The sequence below is a fragment of the Ictidomys tridecemlineatus genome, chromosome 3 (assembly GCF_052094955.1).
Source record: "Ictidomys tridecemlineatus isolate mIctTri1 chromosome 3, mIctTri1.hap1, whole genome shotgun sequence".
Taxonomy (NCBI): domain Eukaryota; kingdom Metazoa; phylum Chordata; class Mammalia; order Rodentia; family Sciuridae; genus Ictidomys; species Ictidomys tridecemlineatus.
In genome coordinates this window covers 13,179,876-13,194,170 of record NC_135479.1, presented here as the reverse complement: position 1 = coordinate 13,194,170, position 14,295 = coordinate 13,179,876, and the positions used below count along the sequence as shown (strand labels likewise).

General features: G+C 55.7%; 1 protein-coding gene across 1 annotated transcript in view; it reads right to left on the bottom strand.

Annotated features, from left to right (window-relative positions):
- Window positions 1-9,792, bottom strand: part of Cacng4 (calcium voltage-gated channel auxiliary subunit gamma 4) — a 54,213-nt gene extending 44,421 nt beyond the window's left edge. Inside the window, exon 1 of the mRNA XM_078041838.1 lies at window positions 9,504-9,792. Within this exon, the coding sequence (XP_077897964.1) occupies window positions 9,504-9,723 (220 nt within the window). The 5' untranslated portion in view covers window positions 9,724-9,792. The remainder of the gene's footprint in view (window positions 1-9,503) is intronic.
- Between the last annotated feature and the right edge of the window lie 4,503 nt (window positions 9,793-14,295).

The window sequence follows — 14,295 nt, the reverse complement described above, 5'->3', positions numbered from 1 at the left end:
CAATCTCACTCAAATCTTTGTGACAACTCTCTGATGTGGGGTGTGTGTCATTATATCCCCATTTTTCAGATAAGAAAACTAAGGTTCAGAGAAGCTAAGGAATCTATCCAGGGTCACAGAGCTAACACAGGATAGAGTGGGATTCAACCCAGGTCTCTCTGACTGCCCTGCTCACTCTGGTCCCATTAACCATCACACAGACATAATTCAGATGTCACCTGCATATGTTGCCCTTCCTCACATGGAGGCCCCTGGGGGGAGAGGCCGGGGGTCTGGGGAGGACTCAGAGAGTCAAGGGGGCTTGGGAGATCGGGGACTGTACTGACTTTTTCACACTTTGGGTGCAGTCTCCTTGAAGGGTGTTGAGCTGGGGAATGACCTGGTTCGGCTGAGGTTTTGACAAGATCGTGCGACTGTGTGTGGAGAGAGCGGGGAGATGGGTCAGGGTGCCCTGCACAACCAGGCAGAGATACCAGAGCAGGGGCAAGGGGAAGACTGGCACAGAGAAGCTGCGGGTACGTTCTGCCAGGAAGTCCCCGGGTGGGGGTGACTGCAGGAAGGGGACCTTGTCTCTGCAGTGGCCAGCACTGTGCTGGACGCGAGGTCTGACAGACACCTAGAGCTGGCCAGATGGAGGACTGAAGATAGGGCGGCTGGGAGAGGGGAGGGGAGACGCCACCTAAAGGAGACCCCACCTAAAGGAGACCCCATCGGCCGGCAGCTTGTCCCACCTGCAAGCCTTCTCCCTGCCAAGGTGTTAGAGAAGAGCCAGGCCAGGAGCCTTCCAAGAAAACCTTTTGAAGTCTCTGTCCCTTCTGCTGTGCCTCCGTGGGAGCAAAGCCACTTCGCTTTTCACAGTGCTTTCTCCTTGCTTAGTCACACAACTGTGGCCCCTGGGGGCGGGCAGTGGGGAGGGGGAGGAGCTAGGGACAGAGGAAGGGGGGGAGGAAGAAGGGCTGGTGGAGAGAGAGAGGACGGGTGGAGGTGAGAGGAGGAAGATGAAGGTGGGGATGGAGGAAGGAGCCAGGAAAGGGGGGTAATGCTTCCCAATTAGGGAGCCAGCTGGGAAAGTCTAGAAGGCCACAGGAGGTTAAGGGACGAGACGAAGATGGTCCAGAGGGCTAGTGGCAGACCTGAGACCAGGCCATGGGTCTCCCTGCCTCCCTTGCACCCTGTCACCCTTTTTCTTCCCCATCCCTGCACTGGGGAGTTCACGGCTGGAGCCTCAGTGGCCGAGCGGAACCTGAGCCAGCGTGGGGCCCTCCTGGCAGGTGGCAGCGGCTGGGTGGGCGCTGGTGGTGAACGGGTCTGGCCGACACCCTCTGCTGCTGGTGTCGGTATGCCACCCAGCTCCTGCCCCAAGGTTCCTGGAGGTTCCCAGCTCTTCCCCCTCCAGGCCAGGCCAGGGCACGTGGTGACCCACCTCAACAGCAAAAGTGACACGGAGAACGGGCCTGGGTGGTGGCCATCTCCGCCTGGGCACTACTTTGGTACTAGACTCTTCTAGCTCCTGCTCCAAGGCCTCGGTCATCGATTTTTGAGCCACTCAGGGAGACTGTGCCTCTGCAAGGTGACAAAATAGTTTCTGGTCCCCCGTGGGGTTGGCTTGGCTTCCTCCATCCGCAGCCCCTGGAGGCCAGGAAGGTGACCAGGGCCCAGCTCAAGTGGCAGGGAAGTCAAAGTCTGCATATCTTAGTTCTTCAGGGAAAACTTCCAAGGAATCGTGGAAATGGGGAGAAAGCCATGGTGTTTCCAATATCTACGAGGCGCCAAGCAAGAGGAGGGGTGTTCACATGTGTTTTCTTGTCCACCTTCACAGCAACCTTGGGGCTGAGGTCTCGGTGGCCCCTATCTTACAGTAAAGGAACTGGAGTTCAGAGAGGTTAGGCAATTCTTCTGGAGACACACCAGTGACATAGGACAGTCAGGACTCAAACCCAGGTCCCTGTGACTTTAGTGCTAGCCACGTACGGCTGCTGCTTCCACATGGACTTATGGGGACAGGAAAAGGTGAGCCCCTGCCCCTGTCCTCAAGGCCAGGAGGTGACAGAGGCTGGTGGCAGGTGAGCCAGGGAGACTGGCGATATTTTTTTTTAAATTTTTTTTTAGTTGTTGATGGACAGAATACTTTTATTTTATTTATTTACTTTTATGTGGAGCTGAGGATCGAACCCAGCACCTCACACATGCCAGGCAAGTGCTCTGCCATCGAGCCCGAGCCCCAGCCTGAGACTGACCATGTTTGGACTCTCAGTTTTCTCCCAAGCTCTGAAGCTCAGCTGAGTCCAGAAATCCCCCTGGGTCTCTCCACACCCTTTCAGAGATGAGGCAACAGTGGGGGTTGGAGCGGGACAGTCGACAGCATTTTCTAAGGGCGTCCGCTGGAGGACTGGAGGTGGCCACCCTAGAGAGCGTGCGGTGGGTCTGCAGCCGAGGAGGAGCCTGCACTCATCCGGGCACCAGTGTGAGATGCGTGGGGGAGGGGCACCAGCAGCTGCAGGTAAGATCCAAAGCCCTTAGGAGCCTAGGCACAGGGAAGCCACCTGTGGCTGGGCGACACACAGGTACGTGCTGAGGAAGCCCGAGGAAAGAGCAGGGGGAGCTTCACAGAGGACACCAGCTTGAAGGATGCACAAGTCTGTGCAGGCGGTGGACATCAGGACAGAGTCGCCCTGATGTTTTAGGGGAGGACTCTTTTGACCCAAGCACATCTCCACCTCCCAGATCCCAATGTGGACGCTCTCCTGCCCCCAGCCAGGCTCCAGGGAAGCGGAGACACCAGTGTCCAGCATAAGGTCATCTTGTGCTGTCCGGGAGCCAGCCCAGAGCCTGGGGTCTTAAAGGGCAGAACTGTCAGCTTTGCACTGCGAGGGTCCCCGGTGTGTGCTGGAGGGTGGCAGTCCCCTCACCTGGCTCCATTCCATCAGACACATGCGGCTCACACCCAGAAGCCTCACCAAACGCCGGGGCCAGGGACAGTTTCATTTCCACCCAGACGCATCCTAACAAGCACTCGGTTCGGGGAGCACCTCTCTGTAGGTGTGCGCTGGCTGCTTTCCCAGTCTCTGCTCATTATCCCATTTTCCAGACGTGTGAACAACTCAGGGAGGTGAGCGGACGGCCCAAAGCTACACGGCGACTGAAACAACTGGGATTTGAACTCAAGGCATCCAACCCCCACACCTGACCTCTTCCCTCCACCAGAGTCCACCATAATGTGACGGAGAGCCCCCTGTGTCAAGAGACATGGAGCAGATTTCTTCTAAGCCTCTGGATCAGAAAGGGCTGGGCTTCCCCTTATTCTATGCACACGGGGGTGAAACTCTTATCTGGTTACATTCTTCCCTTCTTTGTCCCAGCCCCCAGGAAGCTCAGAGGCAAACCTCCAGCAGCCCCCGCCACCAGGGGCAGGCATCGCATGCGCTAACTGAACTCAGCCATTATGTGATTTTCCTCCTTTCAATTTACATCCATCCCAGTCCCTCGCCTCTTTTATTATTTATCTCGTCCTTTCTTTATTGGCTGGAGGAGGAAGAACTCAACTGAGTAAAATTGTGTGAAGTAATTTTCGCAGCTTTGAAAAGTTTTTCATAGGAAGAAATTGACACACTAGGAAAAAAAAAAAAAAGTCCTTTGCCTGGCACCACGATCTGACTTTGCAGTTGAGAAGACAGGGTCTCTAGCCGGGCTCGGTGGTGCACACCTGTGATCCCAGCGACTCTTGAGGCTGAGGCAGGAAGATCGCAAGTTCAAAGCCAGCCTCAGCAACTTAGTGAGTTAAGCCCTAAGCAACTTAGTGAGACCTTGTTTCAAAATAAAAAGGGCTGGGGATGTGGCTCGGGGGTACGGTGTCTCTTCAATCTCTGTCCCAAAAGAAAGAGTCTCCTATGCCATGGAGTGGGTGGGGCAAAAAGCAAGAATTGTGGGGATTTGGGGACAGGTCCTACTTCATCCTGCCCTGGGGGATGGAAACAATTTGTTCCCTTTTTGAAGCTGTCCCCAGGAAGCCAGTCCTGCCTAGGAGATGGTGCTTATTGGGGGGCCTGCCTGCTGTGTGGGGAGAGCACAAGGTCAGTTGTGATGGAGGGGACTGAGGAACCACAGCAGGGACCCGGCAGAAGGGGCTCCCGGGGTGCTTCTGAACTTACTGCTGCTAGCCCACATCAGCACGGCTGCTTCTTAGCCAACTTTTGCCCAGTACCGGCCACAGAGGAGCTGTGCTGGGGACAGAGCCTCAGCAGCCCCCACACCCACTGCAGTTCCAGTTCCTTTGCTAATGACCTTCATGACTGCCATGTGACCTTGGGCATTCTGCCTCCAGTCTTGAGTTCCTGAGCATGCAGTGAGAGGGCTGGGCCCACCAGCAGGTCTCAGCTCATGTGGACTTTGGTGGGGAAGCGTTATTACCAACAAAGGAATGGAGCCGGGCACCTAGGGCAGCACCAGGTCATCCACTAACAGGTGCTTCCTCGAAGGGAAGAAAGGAGCAGAGTGCCCACAGCTACCAGCAGTCAGCTGCCCCCTCTGCCCCTGCCTCTGCCCACCCAATGCTTCCCTTAGACCAGTGGTCTCCACAGGAACAGCTTTGCCTCTCAGGGGAAGTGCAGCAACATCAGAAAACCTGTTTGGTGGTTGTAGCTGGAGAGAGTCCTGGGTGCTCTTACAACCTACAGGACAGTCCCCTTCCCCAGGAAAGAATGGGGAGGCCCCAGAAAGAGCAGCGCTTAGGTTGAGAGAGCCTGCCCTGCGGAGAGGGGCGGCTGATGAAGAATTCTTGGGGCTACTGAGGATTATCATGGGGCTCCTGAGTTATGCCTGATGGAACTTTCTGGCACTACCTTTGGCTGTGGGGGTGCAGGGTGGTACTGTCAAACTCTGGGAGCGAGCCCCTGGGCATGCCCTCCATTTTCTTCTCTTCAGCTACTCTTTCACCTTCACCTTTTGAATGTGGTGCTCCCAGCCGGCCAGCTGCAGGAGCCCCAGATCTGGGTTGACACCTCTTCTCCCTACCCGCCCTCCACGTCTCCCATCTCCGCTGCTGCCATCGGCCCCAGGTCTCTCTTCTGGTCACCTGCCACAGTGTCCAGACGGGCTCTTGATGTTCCCCTGTCTTCTGGAGTCTCCCCTCTCCCCACGCAGCTGGATCCCTCTCCTCCCTGGTCCCAGCCCTCCAGTAGCAGTGGCCCCTGGTGAAATACGGCAGGTGCCTGACCTGGGCTTCAGAGCCTCTGCAGCTGGCCCCTCCCTCTTTTGGCTTCAACAGACCTCAGCCCTCCCCAGCCTCCCAGGAACACCTCTGCTCCGCTCTCACCAGAACACAAATCAGCTGCACCATCAAGACGTCAATGCTGTCCTCTGTCACGACCCGGGCACTGGCGCACAGCAGGTGCTCCGTGAGCACGTGCTGAACGAGTGGATGAATGAATGGACGCATGGAAGCCGGCCTGGCAGCTGGGTGCCTTGTGTCCCACGGAGGTGTTGCACAAGAGAGTGAGAAGCAAGCATTCCCCCAGACCTCTCAGCTGGAGAGGCGCCCCCTTGCACCAGCCCTTGGAGAGACCCACATGGAACGAGGCTTGACCTGAAAGCTAGGGGTGCAGCTCCCTGGGCCTGGTGTGGCAGGAAGTCAGAGGTGGGAGGAATGTTCCAGATACACCAAACTCCATTTTCAGATGAGGAGACTGAGCCCACCAGGCTCTCCCCCATACTCTCTCACCACTCAGGTTTGTCTCTTGCCGCCCCCCCTCACCTGTGACACTCTGGTCTAGCCACCTGAGGCACCTCCCTGTAGTTAGGTGACTATGCTCCACAAGTCCTTGGTGTCAGGATGTCTGGGGAGACCGACACAGAAGGTTTATTTTCAAGCCCTGCTGGTTTTCCTACTGAGCCTTTCTGAAGCCCTCTTCTCCAGAGCCAGCTCTGAGACAGAACTATGAAGCCAGTCCTCAGTCTGGGTTCCACCAAGACCCCCAGCTCCTCACTAAATCAGCTAACTCCAGTGAAAAAGAGTTGGTATTCCCTCATAAGAAGAAAGAAGTCAAGAACAGAGGAGGAGAAAGAGAGCAAGAACTAACAGAAGACAGATGTGACAAGGGACTTCCAGGGTCCAGTTATGTAGCAGGGACATTCCAAAATCATATTTGAGGGTGAATAAATATCGGCTGATGTCGCCTTTGATTGAAAGAAGATCCAGTCTCCTTTCCTATATCCCTGGCCTTGGCTGAATGTCAGCAAAGATAGAAAGAATGAGGTAAGGGTCTCAAGGAGAGTGTGATAGGATGACTGAATATGGTGGGGACAGGCTAGTTCAGAACACAGTAGAAAGAGAGAGAGAGGGAGAGCGACAGAGACACCGAAAGACTGAGACAGAGGACAGAGAGGGCAGGGGGTGAGAAGGAAGGGAAGGGAAGATTGAATTATGCAACTTGTGTATCAGTTGGTCCTTGTTGCTTCCAAACGCCTCTTGCTGGGCTCAGAGCTGGGCTCCACTGGGTAGTCAAGTACTTAGTTCTATTTTTAATGGCAACCCAGAAGCTGTTTGTGAAAGGGCAGGATGACATGGTAGGAAGAGCTTTGTAGTGAGACAGAGGCTCAAATCTGGCCTGGCTGCCTCTGGACAAGTCCTGGAACCTCCCTGGGCCTTGTTCCCTGGTGTGCAGGTGGGGGTAAAGACAGCAACCCGTTTTCTCGGGGCCGTTGTGCACGTGTTTGGTGGGACAATGCACGAGCTCTGCACACCGAGTATTCTCAGTGACGTGGGTCCATCAGAAAGGCACCCTGGGAGGAAATGCTGCTTTGGGGGCAGAGTGAGGCTGGGACAAGGGCAGCCCTGGTGACACTAGGCGTAGCAATTATCCTTGCCAGATTGCGTGGACACCTTGAGCCCACAGAGGCCTGGGCTCTCCTAATCCGGCAACACCGTTTAGGAGAAACAACCAGGAAACTGAACTGGCTGTTCCGAGAGTTGCCAGCAAACCCATCAGAGTTCCTCGGCTGCACCCAGAGCTTCATTAGCTGCTTGCTGCAGTATTTCTCCAGTTTCTGCTCAGAGGCTTGATCCCCCCCCCACACCACCTTTTTGGTTTGGATGTAATGCTTTGGGGGTACTCTGCTACAGAACAGGTGGAATTAATGCTTTTCTCACACAAAAACTAATACAGAGTTACCTCCCTCTAAGCCCCCAGCAAGTGGCCTGGGGTTAATGTGATGTCCATGTTTCAGCCCTGGCCACTTGCTGGCAGGCATCATAGGAGGTGTCCGTGGCTCTGGGAGCTGTCGGCTTCCACGACGTGTTTTCATGAGATAAGCTGGCAGCTCCCACCCACTTACGGGACTGTCATGATGATTCGAGCCACATCAAGGAGTCCTGAAACGGCTCTCCCAGCCCTGGGTCCCAGGAGGATGTTCTGGCCCTAGGCTTTATAGTCTGATTGGTCCTCAGAGCCCAGAGCTTTGGGGAATGACAGAGGCAGCCCAGTTCTTCCCATGAAGTCCCCCAGATGGCTCCCTCTGCCAGTGGAGCCAGCTGCCCAGATCAGCTCAGGGCTGTCTTGATGAACAGCGAGTGCAAACGGCTCGAGGCAGCTGGCAAGATGCTAAGTGCAGCATCAATCCTAATTAGGATGAGGAATTAATAAAGGAGGCATTGGAGTCCCAGTGCAGGCCAGGCGGGCCAGGGTGGAAGAGTTAGTTCCGATTTCCGCTGGGAAACTAGAAGGCCCTAAGTCCACCCATTCCTTGGGAGGGGGGGCGACAGGCCACATGACTTACTGTACCACGCAGATTGCACCCAGTGGAGCCTACCAGATAGAACACGGGGGCACTGCAGCCCCTGCTCTCTAACTCAGGTGCTGTGGCAGGTAGTGACGTGGGTACATTCTCCAGATGAGAGGAGTGGGTGTTCGTGATCTGAACAACTGCACGCCCAAAATGATGTTTTTTTGAAAAAAAAAAAAGAGGAGGGTGTAATCGTGGGCCCACCGGTTCCTTTGTGTGGCTGTTTCTGAACTGCTAACCGCACATTTCTGCTACCTGAAGCCTCCACATAGCCCTGGCATTAAGCTTCAAACTGCAATAAGTAGAGAAGCCCCGTTTTTAGATGTGGGGGGCAGAGGTGGGCAGGATTCCAGATGAGAACAGGCATAGTCTGGAGGGGACAAAAGGGGCAAGTTCCACTTCTCCAAGCAGCGACAGCTTTACAGAGCCTCCTTTCAGATAACTCCAAATGCAGCCAGGGAAATGCTATCTGCCAACCTCAGCCAGATCCCCACACTGAACTAGTGGCAGGGGTTGTAGCTGCAGGAAGGACGGTGAAGAGGATGGCAGAACTTCCACAAAACCCGAGGGGAGGACTGAACACACGGGATAAGGTGACAAAAAAAGAAACTGTCCAATTTTTCTTTGAAAAACCAAAGCAATGCTCCACCAACTCCCCCATCCCATCTCCAATCTGAGAGCCAAGACGAAGTGGCCGACCTGTCCACAACCTGGCTGGACTAGACAGCCCCTCCACGGCCACCTGTTAGTTCAAGTTCCGCAATTGGGTTTGAGGATGCCCGGTAGGCGCTGAAGCAGAGCCCTCCTGCATCCGAGGTACCCAGTTGGCCCCTCCCTGGAGGCAACTGTCCGCCCAATCCCGGACCCCGGATGCGTTCCAACCTTACCACACCTATCATTCCACTGCGTGGAGCATTTGGGGGTCGCAGCGCCCCGCCTCAACCAGGCGACCACGCCCCTCCCAGGTCCACGGATGGCCCTGCGCACGCCAGTGTCCCTCTTACTGAGGTCTCCCGCAGTCTCTCTGCCTAGGGGCCGCCACCAGGGCTCGCTGCCTCAGTTGAGGGAGACTCGGTGTCGGCTCGCCCCACCTCCCACCGCGCAGGGAGGGACGAGCAGGTGGCCTCGTGTAAGAGGAAGCGGGCGTCAGCCAGGGTCAATCCGGCTCCCCAATACCCGCTTAGGGCCCAGCCTCCACCCCACCCCACCCCTCCGCGGGGGCCAAGAGCGAACGCCGGGCGGCCCCAGCGCTCCCCGCCCCCGGCCGGCCCCGCCCCAGGATGGCCAGTTCCCATAGCAATCGCACAGACACCGGTTGCCAAGCAACCTATCCCCCTCCTCCTGCGTCCGCTCCCCCCAACCCCAGCCTCCTCCCGCCCCCACGCCAGCCTCCACCTCCCCCGGGGGCGCCGGCGCTGCCCCCGGGGATCGCTCGGGTCTTGGGCTGCGCGCGCGCGCGCGCGCGCGTGAGTTTCGGTGTGTTTCATTGTGTCTGTGTGCGAGGGGGTGTGCGCGTGCGAGTGGAGAGTTTGTGGGATCCGTGTGTTGGGGAGGTCCCCAACCGGGAAGGACCTGAGCTGGTACACAGCTGGCCGCGAGGGGACCCACCCACCCGCTCTGGTTCCTTTGTGTCTCGCGCGGAGCAAGCAAGCGCCGCGCCCACCCTCTCCCTCGGCCCGTGCCCCAGGCAGTGTAGGTGTGTGCGCACTGGGGGGAGGGGTCCTTACCTTCAATGCAACACACCCGCCACAGTCCCGAGTGGGTGAGGTCGCCGCGGGCGCGGCGGGGCGGGGGCCCGTCGTCCATGGTCAGGTTGGTGCCGTTGCAGATGTGCGCGCTGGAGTAGAGCCAATAGTCGGTGCCGATGGCGATGGCCATGAGTGAGAAGGCGGCGAAGGCTCCGGCCGTGGTCAGCAGCATCTGCAGCCCGCGGTCGCATCGCACCATGGTGGGCGCCTCATAGTCCGCCGCCCGCCGGCCCGGCCCGCCGCGCCCGCCCGCCCTCCTCCCTCCGCGCGCCGCTCCGGGGGCGCCCGGGCTTGGGGGCCGAGGGCCGGGGGGCGGCGCCGCGCTGCACGCTCCGACCCCGCGCCCCGGGCGTGCCTGCGCTCCGGCCGCGCGGGGCTCAAACTCCGAGGCGCCGCGGCGAGTGCGGGCTGCGCGGGCCGCCGGGCGGGCTGGCGGCGGCGGCGGACGGGGGCTCCTCCCTCTCGGCCCGCCCTCCCCGCTCGGCCCGCGCCTCCGCCCCGCGCCCTCCGCGCCTCCGCCCGCCGCCGCTCTCCAGGCCCGCGCCTCGCGCCCCTCGGCGCCGCCCCTCGCGTCCCGGCCCCGCCCGGTTTGGCGCTCCTGTGCGCTCGGTTTCCCCCAGCCCGGCTTTTCCCTCCCCTCCGCCAGTCTCGGTGCCCCTCTGCCTTCCCCACCCTCTCGCGCTCTCTTCCTCTCCCAGGGTTCATTCACATTGTCAGAGCGCAGGAAGCCAAGGCAAGGGTTCCCCAGGAGGAGGGCAGGGAAGCCGCGTCTCCAGCCACTGCTTTTGCCCAACCCAGGACACCCTGACCCGCCTTAGGGACTCTGTAATATGTGGAGTCTCCTCACCTCTTCTTTTTTTCTTCTCTTGTCTTCTCTGTTGTCACTTCTTTCCCCATGTGCATGTTTGTGCTTCTACCTGTCGATGAACGCAGAGTGTTCATGTCACATTTTCAGAAGCCCCAGATGTGCTCACAGCTGGGAGACGCGTTCATAGCCAGGCTCTGGCCGCCCTCCTTCCCAACCGAGATGGCTTCTACTCTGGCCAGTTCCTCCAGATCCCCTGCCAGGGGATAAGAGGCCCTGGACTCTTTGAGTAGGATTGAGGATGGGTCCTCCTCTATGGTCACATTTCTGATGGCTTATTATTGGCCAAAGCTGAGAGTTGTATGAGATTCAAGTATTCCAGCCCCCAGCTGTTTTCCTCGTCTTCCCCAACTCTTTCTTAATACCTTTTTTCCTGCCTTTTGCTCTACTCGAGCTTAACTGGCGTTCCCTCACCTCTCCTTCATGGGCAGCCTTAAGCCAAGCCCTGCTGGTTTCACTTAATTGCCTTTGCTGCTGGCCTGGTCCCAACCTGGACACTCTCCCTTCTCTCCAGAGCCAGTTCATGCTCCTCCTCCAGCGCCCTGCTCCAAACTCTTCCCTCCAGGAGGCCCCAGAGATGAACAACACGATGTCCAGTGTTTCTTCACACACACCTGCCTATGCTCCCGTCTGATGCTGCTCTGGACCTCAGGAAATTGACATTGGGGAGCTGCTATTCTTGCAAATTGAATCGTGAATTTCACTTCATTTATGGTATCTTTCTGGCCATGCCCCAGAGAAGATTAATTACCCCATGCTGGAAGCACTGTTCTTGACTCCCACAAGACTGTGTCTTTCCCATGTCTGGCATATATTGTGATTGTTAACAAATGTTTGCTGAGAGGTAATTTTTGCCTTTTTGGAGGGAGGTGCAGATAAATAAAAGGAAAAAGCATGACAAAATAATGTAGTCCCAGGACTGGAGCGGTTCCATTAGTTAGCATTTGTTAGCCTCTTCTCCTGCTGTTGGGGTGTCTGTTCTGCCTTCCAAATTTTCAAAGGATCAGGGTCACCTCCTCTATTTTGCTTTTTATCTTATTGCCACCTGGTCTGGGGTTCTGGATGCAAGTGACCAATGTGTGTCTAAATGGATCAGAAGGTAGGAGATAGCTGCGTCTGTCCCTAATATTTTCAAAGATGAAGTCAAGGTTCTATGTTCTCAGAAACTCTGGGAAAGGTGAATCTTGAGCTCTTTGTTTCCTTTTGGAAGCAAATCCTTGTTTCCCAGTAAATCGTAAACAGAAGCCCAACATAATTAGTCCTGTTCTCCACCACTAGCTCTGTAGGTCAGAGCTGGCACTGCTCTGAGTGAATGAGGTGCTCAGAGTCCCTGTGTCTGTCCACCCACACCTGCACCCCCCCAAATACATGTACCTAGGGTTCCATGAAACATGGTGAGAAAACTGACTCCCTGAGTCAGCTGCTGGGTTACATGGGGGCATCCTCTCCCGCCTGTCCTGCTTGCAGCCTTTCTTAGGGACTTTGACAGAAACAAATAGAACTGTCATGAATGCATCTGCTCTGCATGGGGAAGAATTGCTTCCCCCAAACTTCTGTAAGTAGGGCAGGTGACACCTGGATTGTGGGACTCTCTGCCAAGCAAGTGATTGTCAATCAGTGCATCAGGAGATGGGACAGAACTCTTCTTCAGAACCATTTTCGGCCACCTCTAATCCTCCACTGGCAGAGGAAGGTGTGGAGAGCACTGGACCAGGAGTCAGGATTATCAACATGTCAGGCTGGCTCCAGACAACCTGGTAGGGTGATGTGGACATGCCAAGCCCACCTGGGGGAGAGACTGCTCTGGTCCATCTTTGGATTTCTTTTGGGTGTCACATTGCATCCTTTTAGCAGTGGTCAATGCTCCCTTTTGTTCCTTTTTTTTTTTTTTTTTTTTTGGAGACAGAGAGCCTAATGCTGTCTGGGATGTATATTACAGCCTCTGTTAATTCTCACTATCATGCGGCTCACGACACCTGGGAAATCTGAGGTGTAGCAATGTTGAGTAACTTGCTGAAGTTCTCACACCTGGGAACCAGTGGGTGGCTCAGGTCTGAGTGACTTCAAAGCCAGGATTTTCAAGGATTTTGAACAACCTCCTTGCCATTTAAAAATACTACTTGGCCATGTTTTTATTACCTGTTAATGACAGGGGACTCTCTGGAGGGGAGTTGGCCATTTACCTTTCTGTGGGTGGACACCGGACTAGCAGCCATATTCGGTCCTGAAGTTGTGAGGGTGTACACTGTGGAGTCAAATAAGGACTTGACCGCCCGTGAAGGGAGCTGGAGCAAACCCAAGACTGTCTGAGACCATTCATCATGCCTGAGTGAGCTCAATTTAAATCTGGAAATTTCTGCTCAGCCGGATTAGAGAACTCTAAATGGCAGAATTTCTCTGCTGCCTGAGGACCCTGGAGCTTCCAGCATCCCATGGACAACTTCCAGATCAGCGAGAGGGGCGTGTCCTCCCCTTGCTTAGGAGAAGGCTCTGGATTGGTTTTGATCCAGGGAGACTGGACACGGCATCTTTCCCCAGGGAGCCATCCTGTATACATTGTAGTGCTGGGGAAGGAAGGCGTACTCACACACAACATTCCCTCTCTGGACAGCTGAGAAGCTGAGGCGCCTGACAGTCATTGGGACCCGTCCTTCCCAAACACCTTTTTCAACACAAGGTGGTTCTGTCCCCCTTACTGGATTGTTCATGCAATTATCTCAATGCTTTGCTTTAACTAGGCTGTGAAGACAGAGCCGTAATGAGCTCAGAACCTTCAGCAATTCCAAGTTCAGGGTGAAGCAGGCGAGCGGGCGGCGGCTTAAGAAGAGGAATGCAGTATTAGGCTGCTCACGCTGCATAACGTGCACGTCAAAACCTCCAGAGCTGGCTGCATCTGCAGTCGGGGAGCAGGGAGCGGCCCTCCACCAGCCAAGGGGACGCAGCCTCTGTGTGCCGTAGCTCTGAAAGCCTTTAGGAAAGCCTTTGTTCCCCCCCCCCTTTGTCCTCCAGAAATGACCTTTGTGTGGCAACTTTTTATAATATCTCATTTCTATGCCCAAAGCAGATGGTTCCTGTGATTTCAGAAGGCTTAGCTGGGGGGGATTTGAGGAGCCTGGGAGATATCTGGAGTGAATAGAAAGCATGATTTCGGGCTTCTATAGCCTAGGGTTGGGGATGAGTCTCAGAAGGTTCTGTGGCTCGGCTCAGGAGGGGAGGCTTATCTGCTACCCATCCAGGCTGCTCAGAATCCAAGAAGAATGCCTTGCGATCCTGGTACTGAAAGCCTTTCCTTCCATCAGATTATGCACATTGCAAGAATGACTTTTTATTTTCCCCCTTCATGATTTCAGTAGATTCCTTTGAGGGAGAGCACAGATCAGAAAATGCTCCTTGGCTTTCTGTGTTCAGGTTTATTTCATTTCATTTGCTTATCACTGATAGCCCTTTTGAGCTGGATATACCGTGTTCTTGCTCAGCTCTGCCACAAGAAAAGGGTGGCACACCCCTAGAAGTACCGGGAGCAGCCCCTGGAAGTACAGACAGAGGGGAAGCAGCATTTAGTGAGTGTCCCCTGCCTGATGATCACTTTGTGGCCCCATTTCAGTTCATCATGATAGCTTTCCTAGAAAGGAAAAGGACACCTTTACCCACATTTTGTAAATGGTGAATTTGCAGCTAAACAGAATAAACCCCGAGCTGGGATTTGAACCCAGCTCTGCTTGGATTACAGCCAAGTTCTGGCAGCTACTACGCTGCGCCCCGCTCCCCGCTCCTCGGAGGTTGCCAAGGCCCCTCTGCCTGCTCTGCTTCCTTCCCAACTCCTCCACCTCGAATTTATCCAGATGAAATCAAGTTCAAATGACTATCAAAGTCACATGGGGGTGGAGAGGTTAGGGAAAGCTGCAT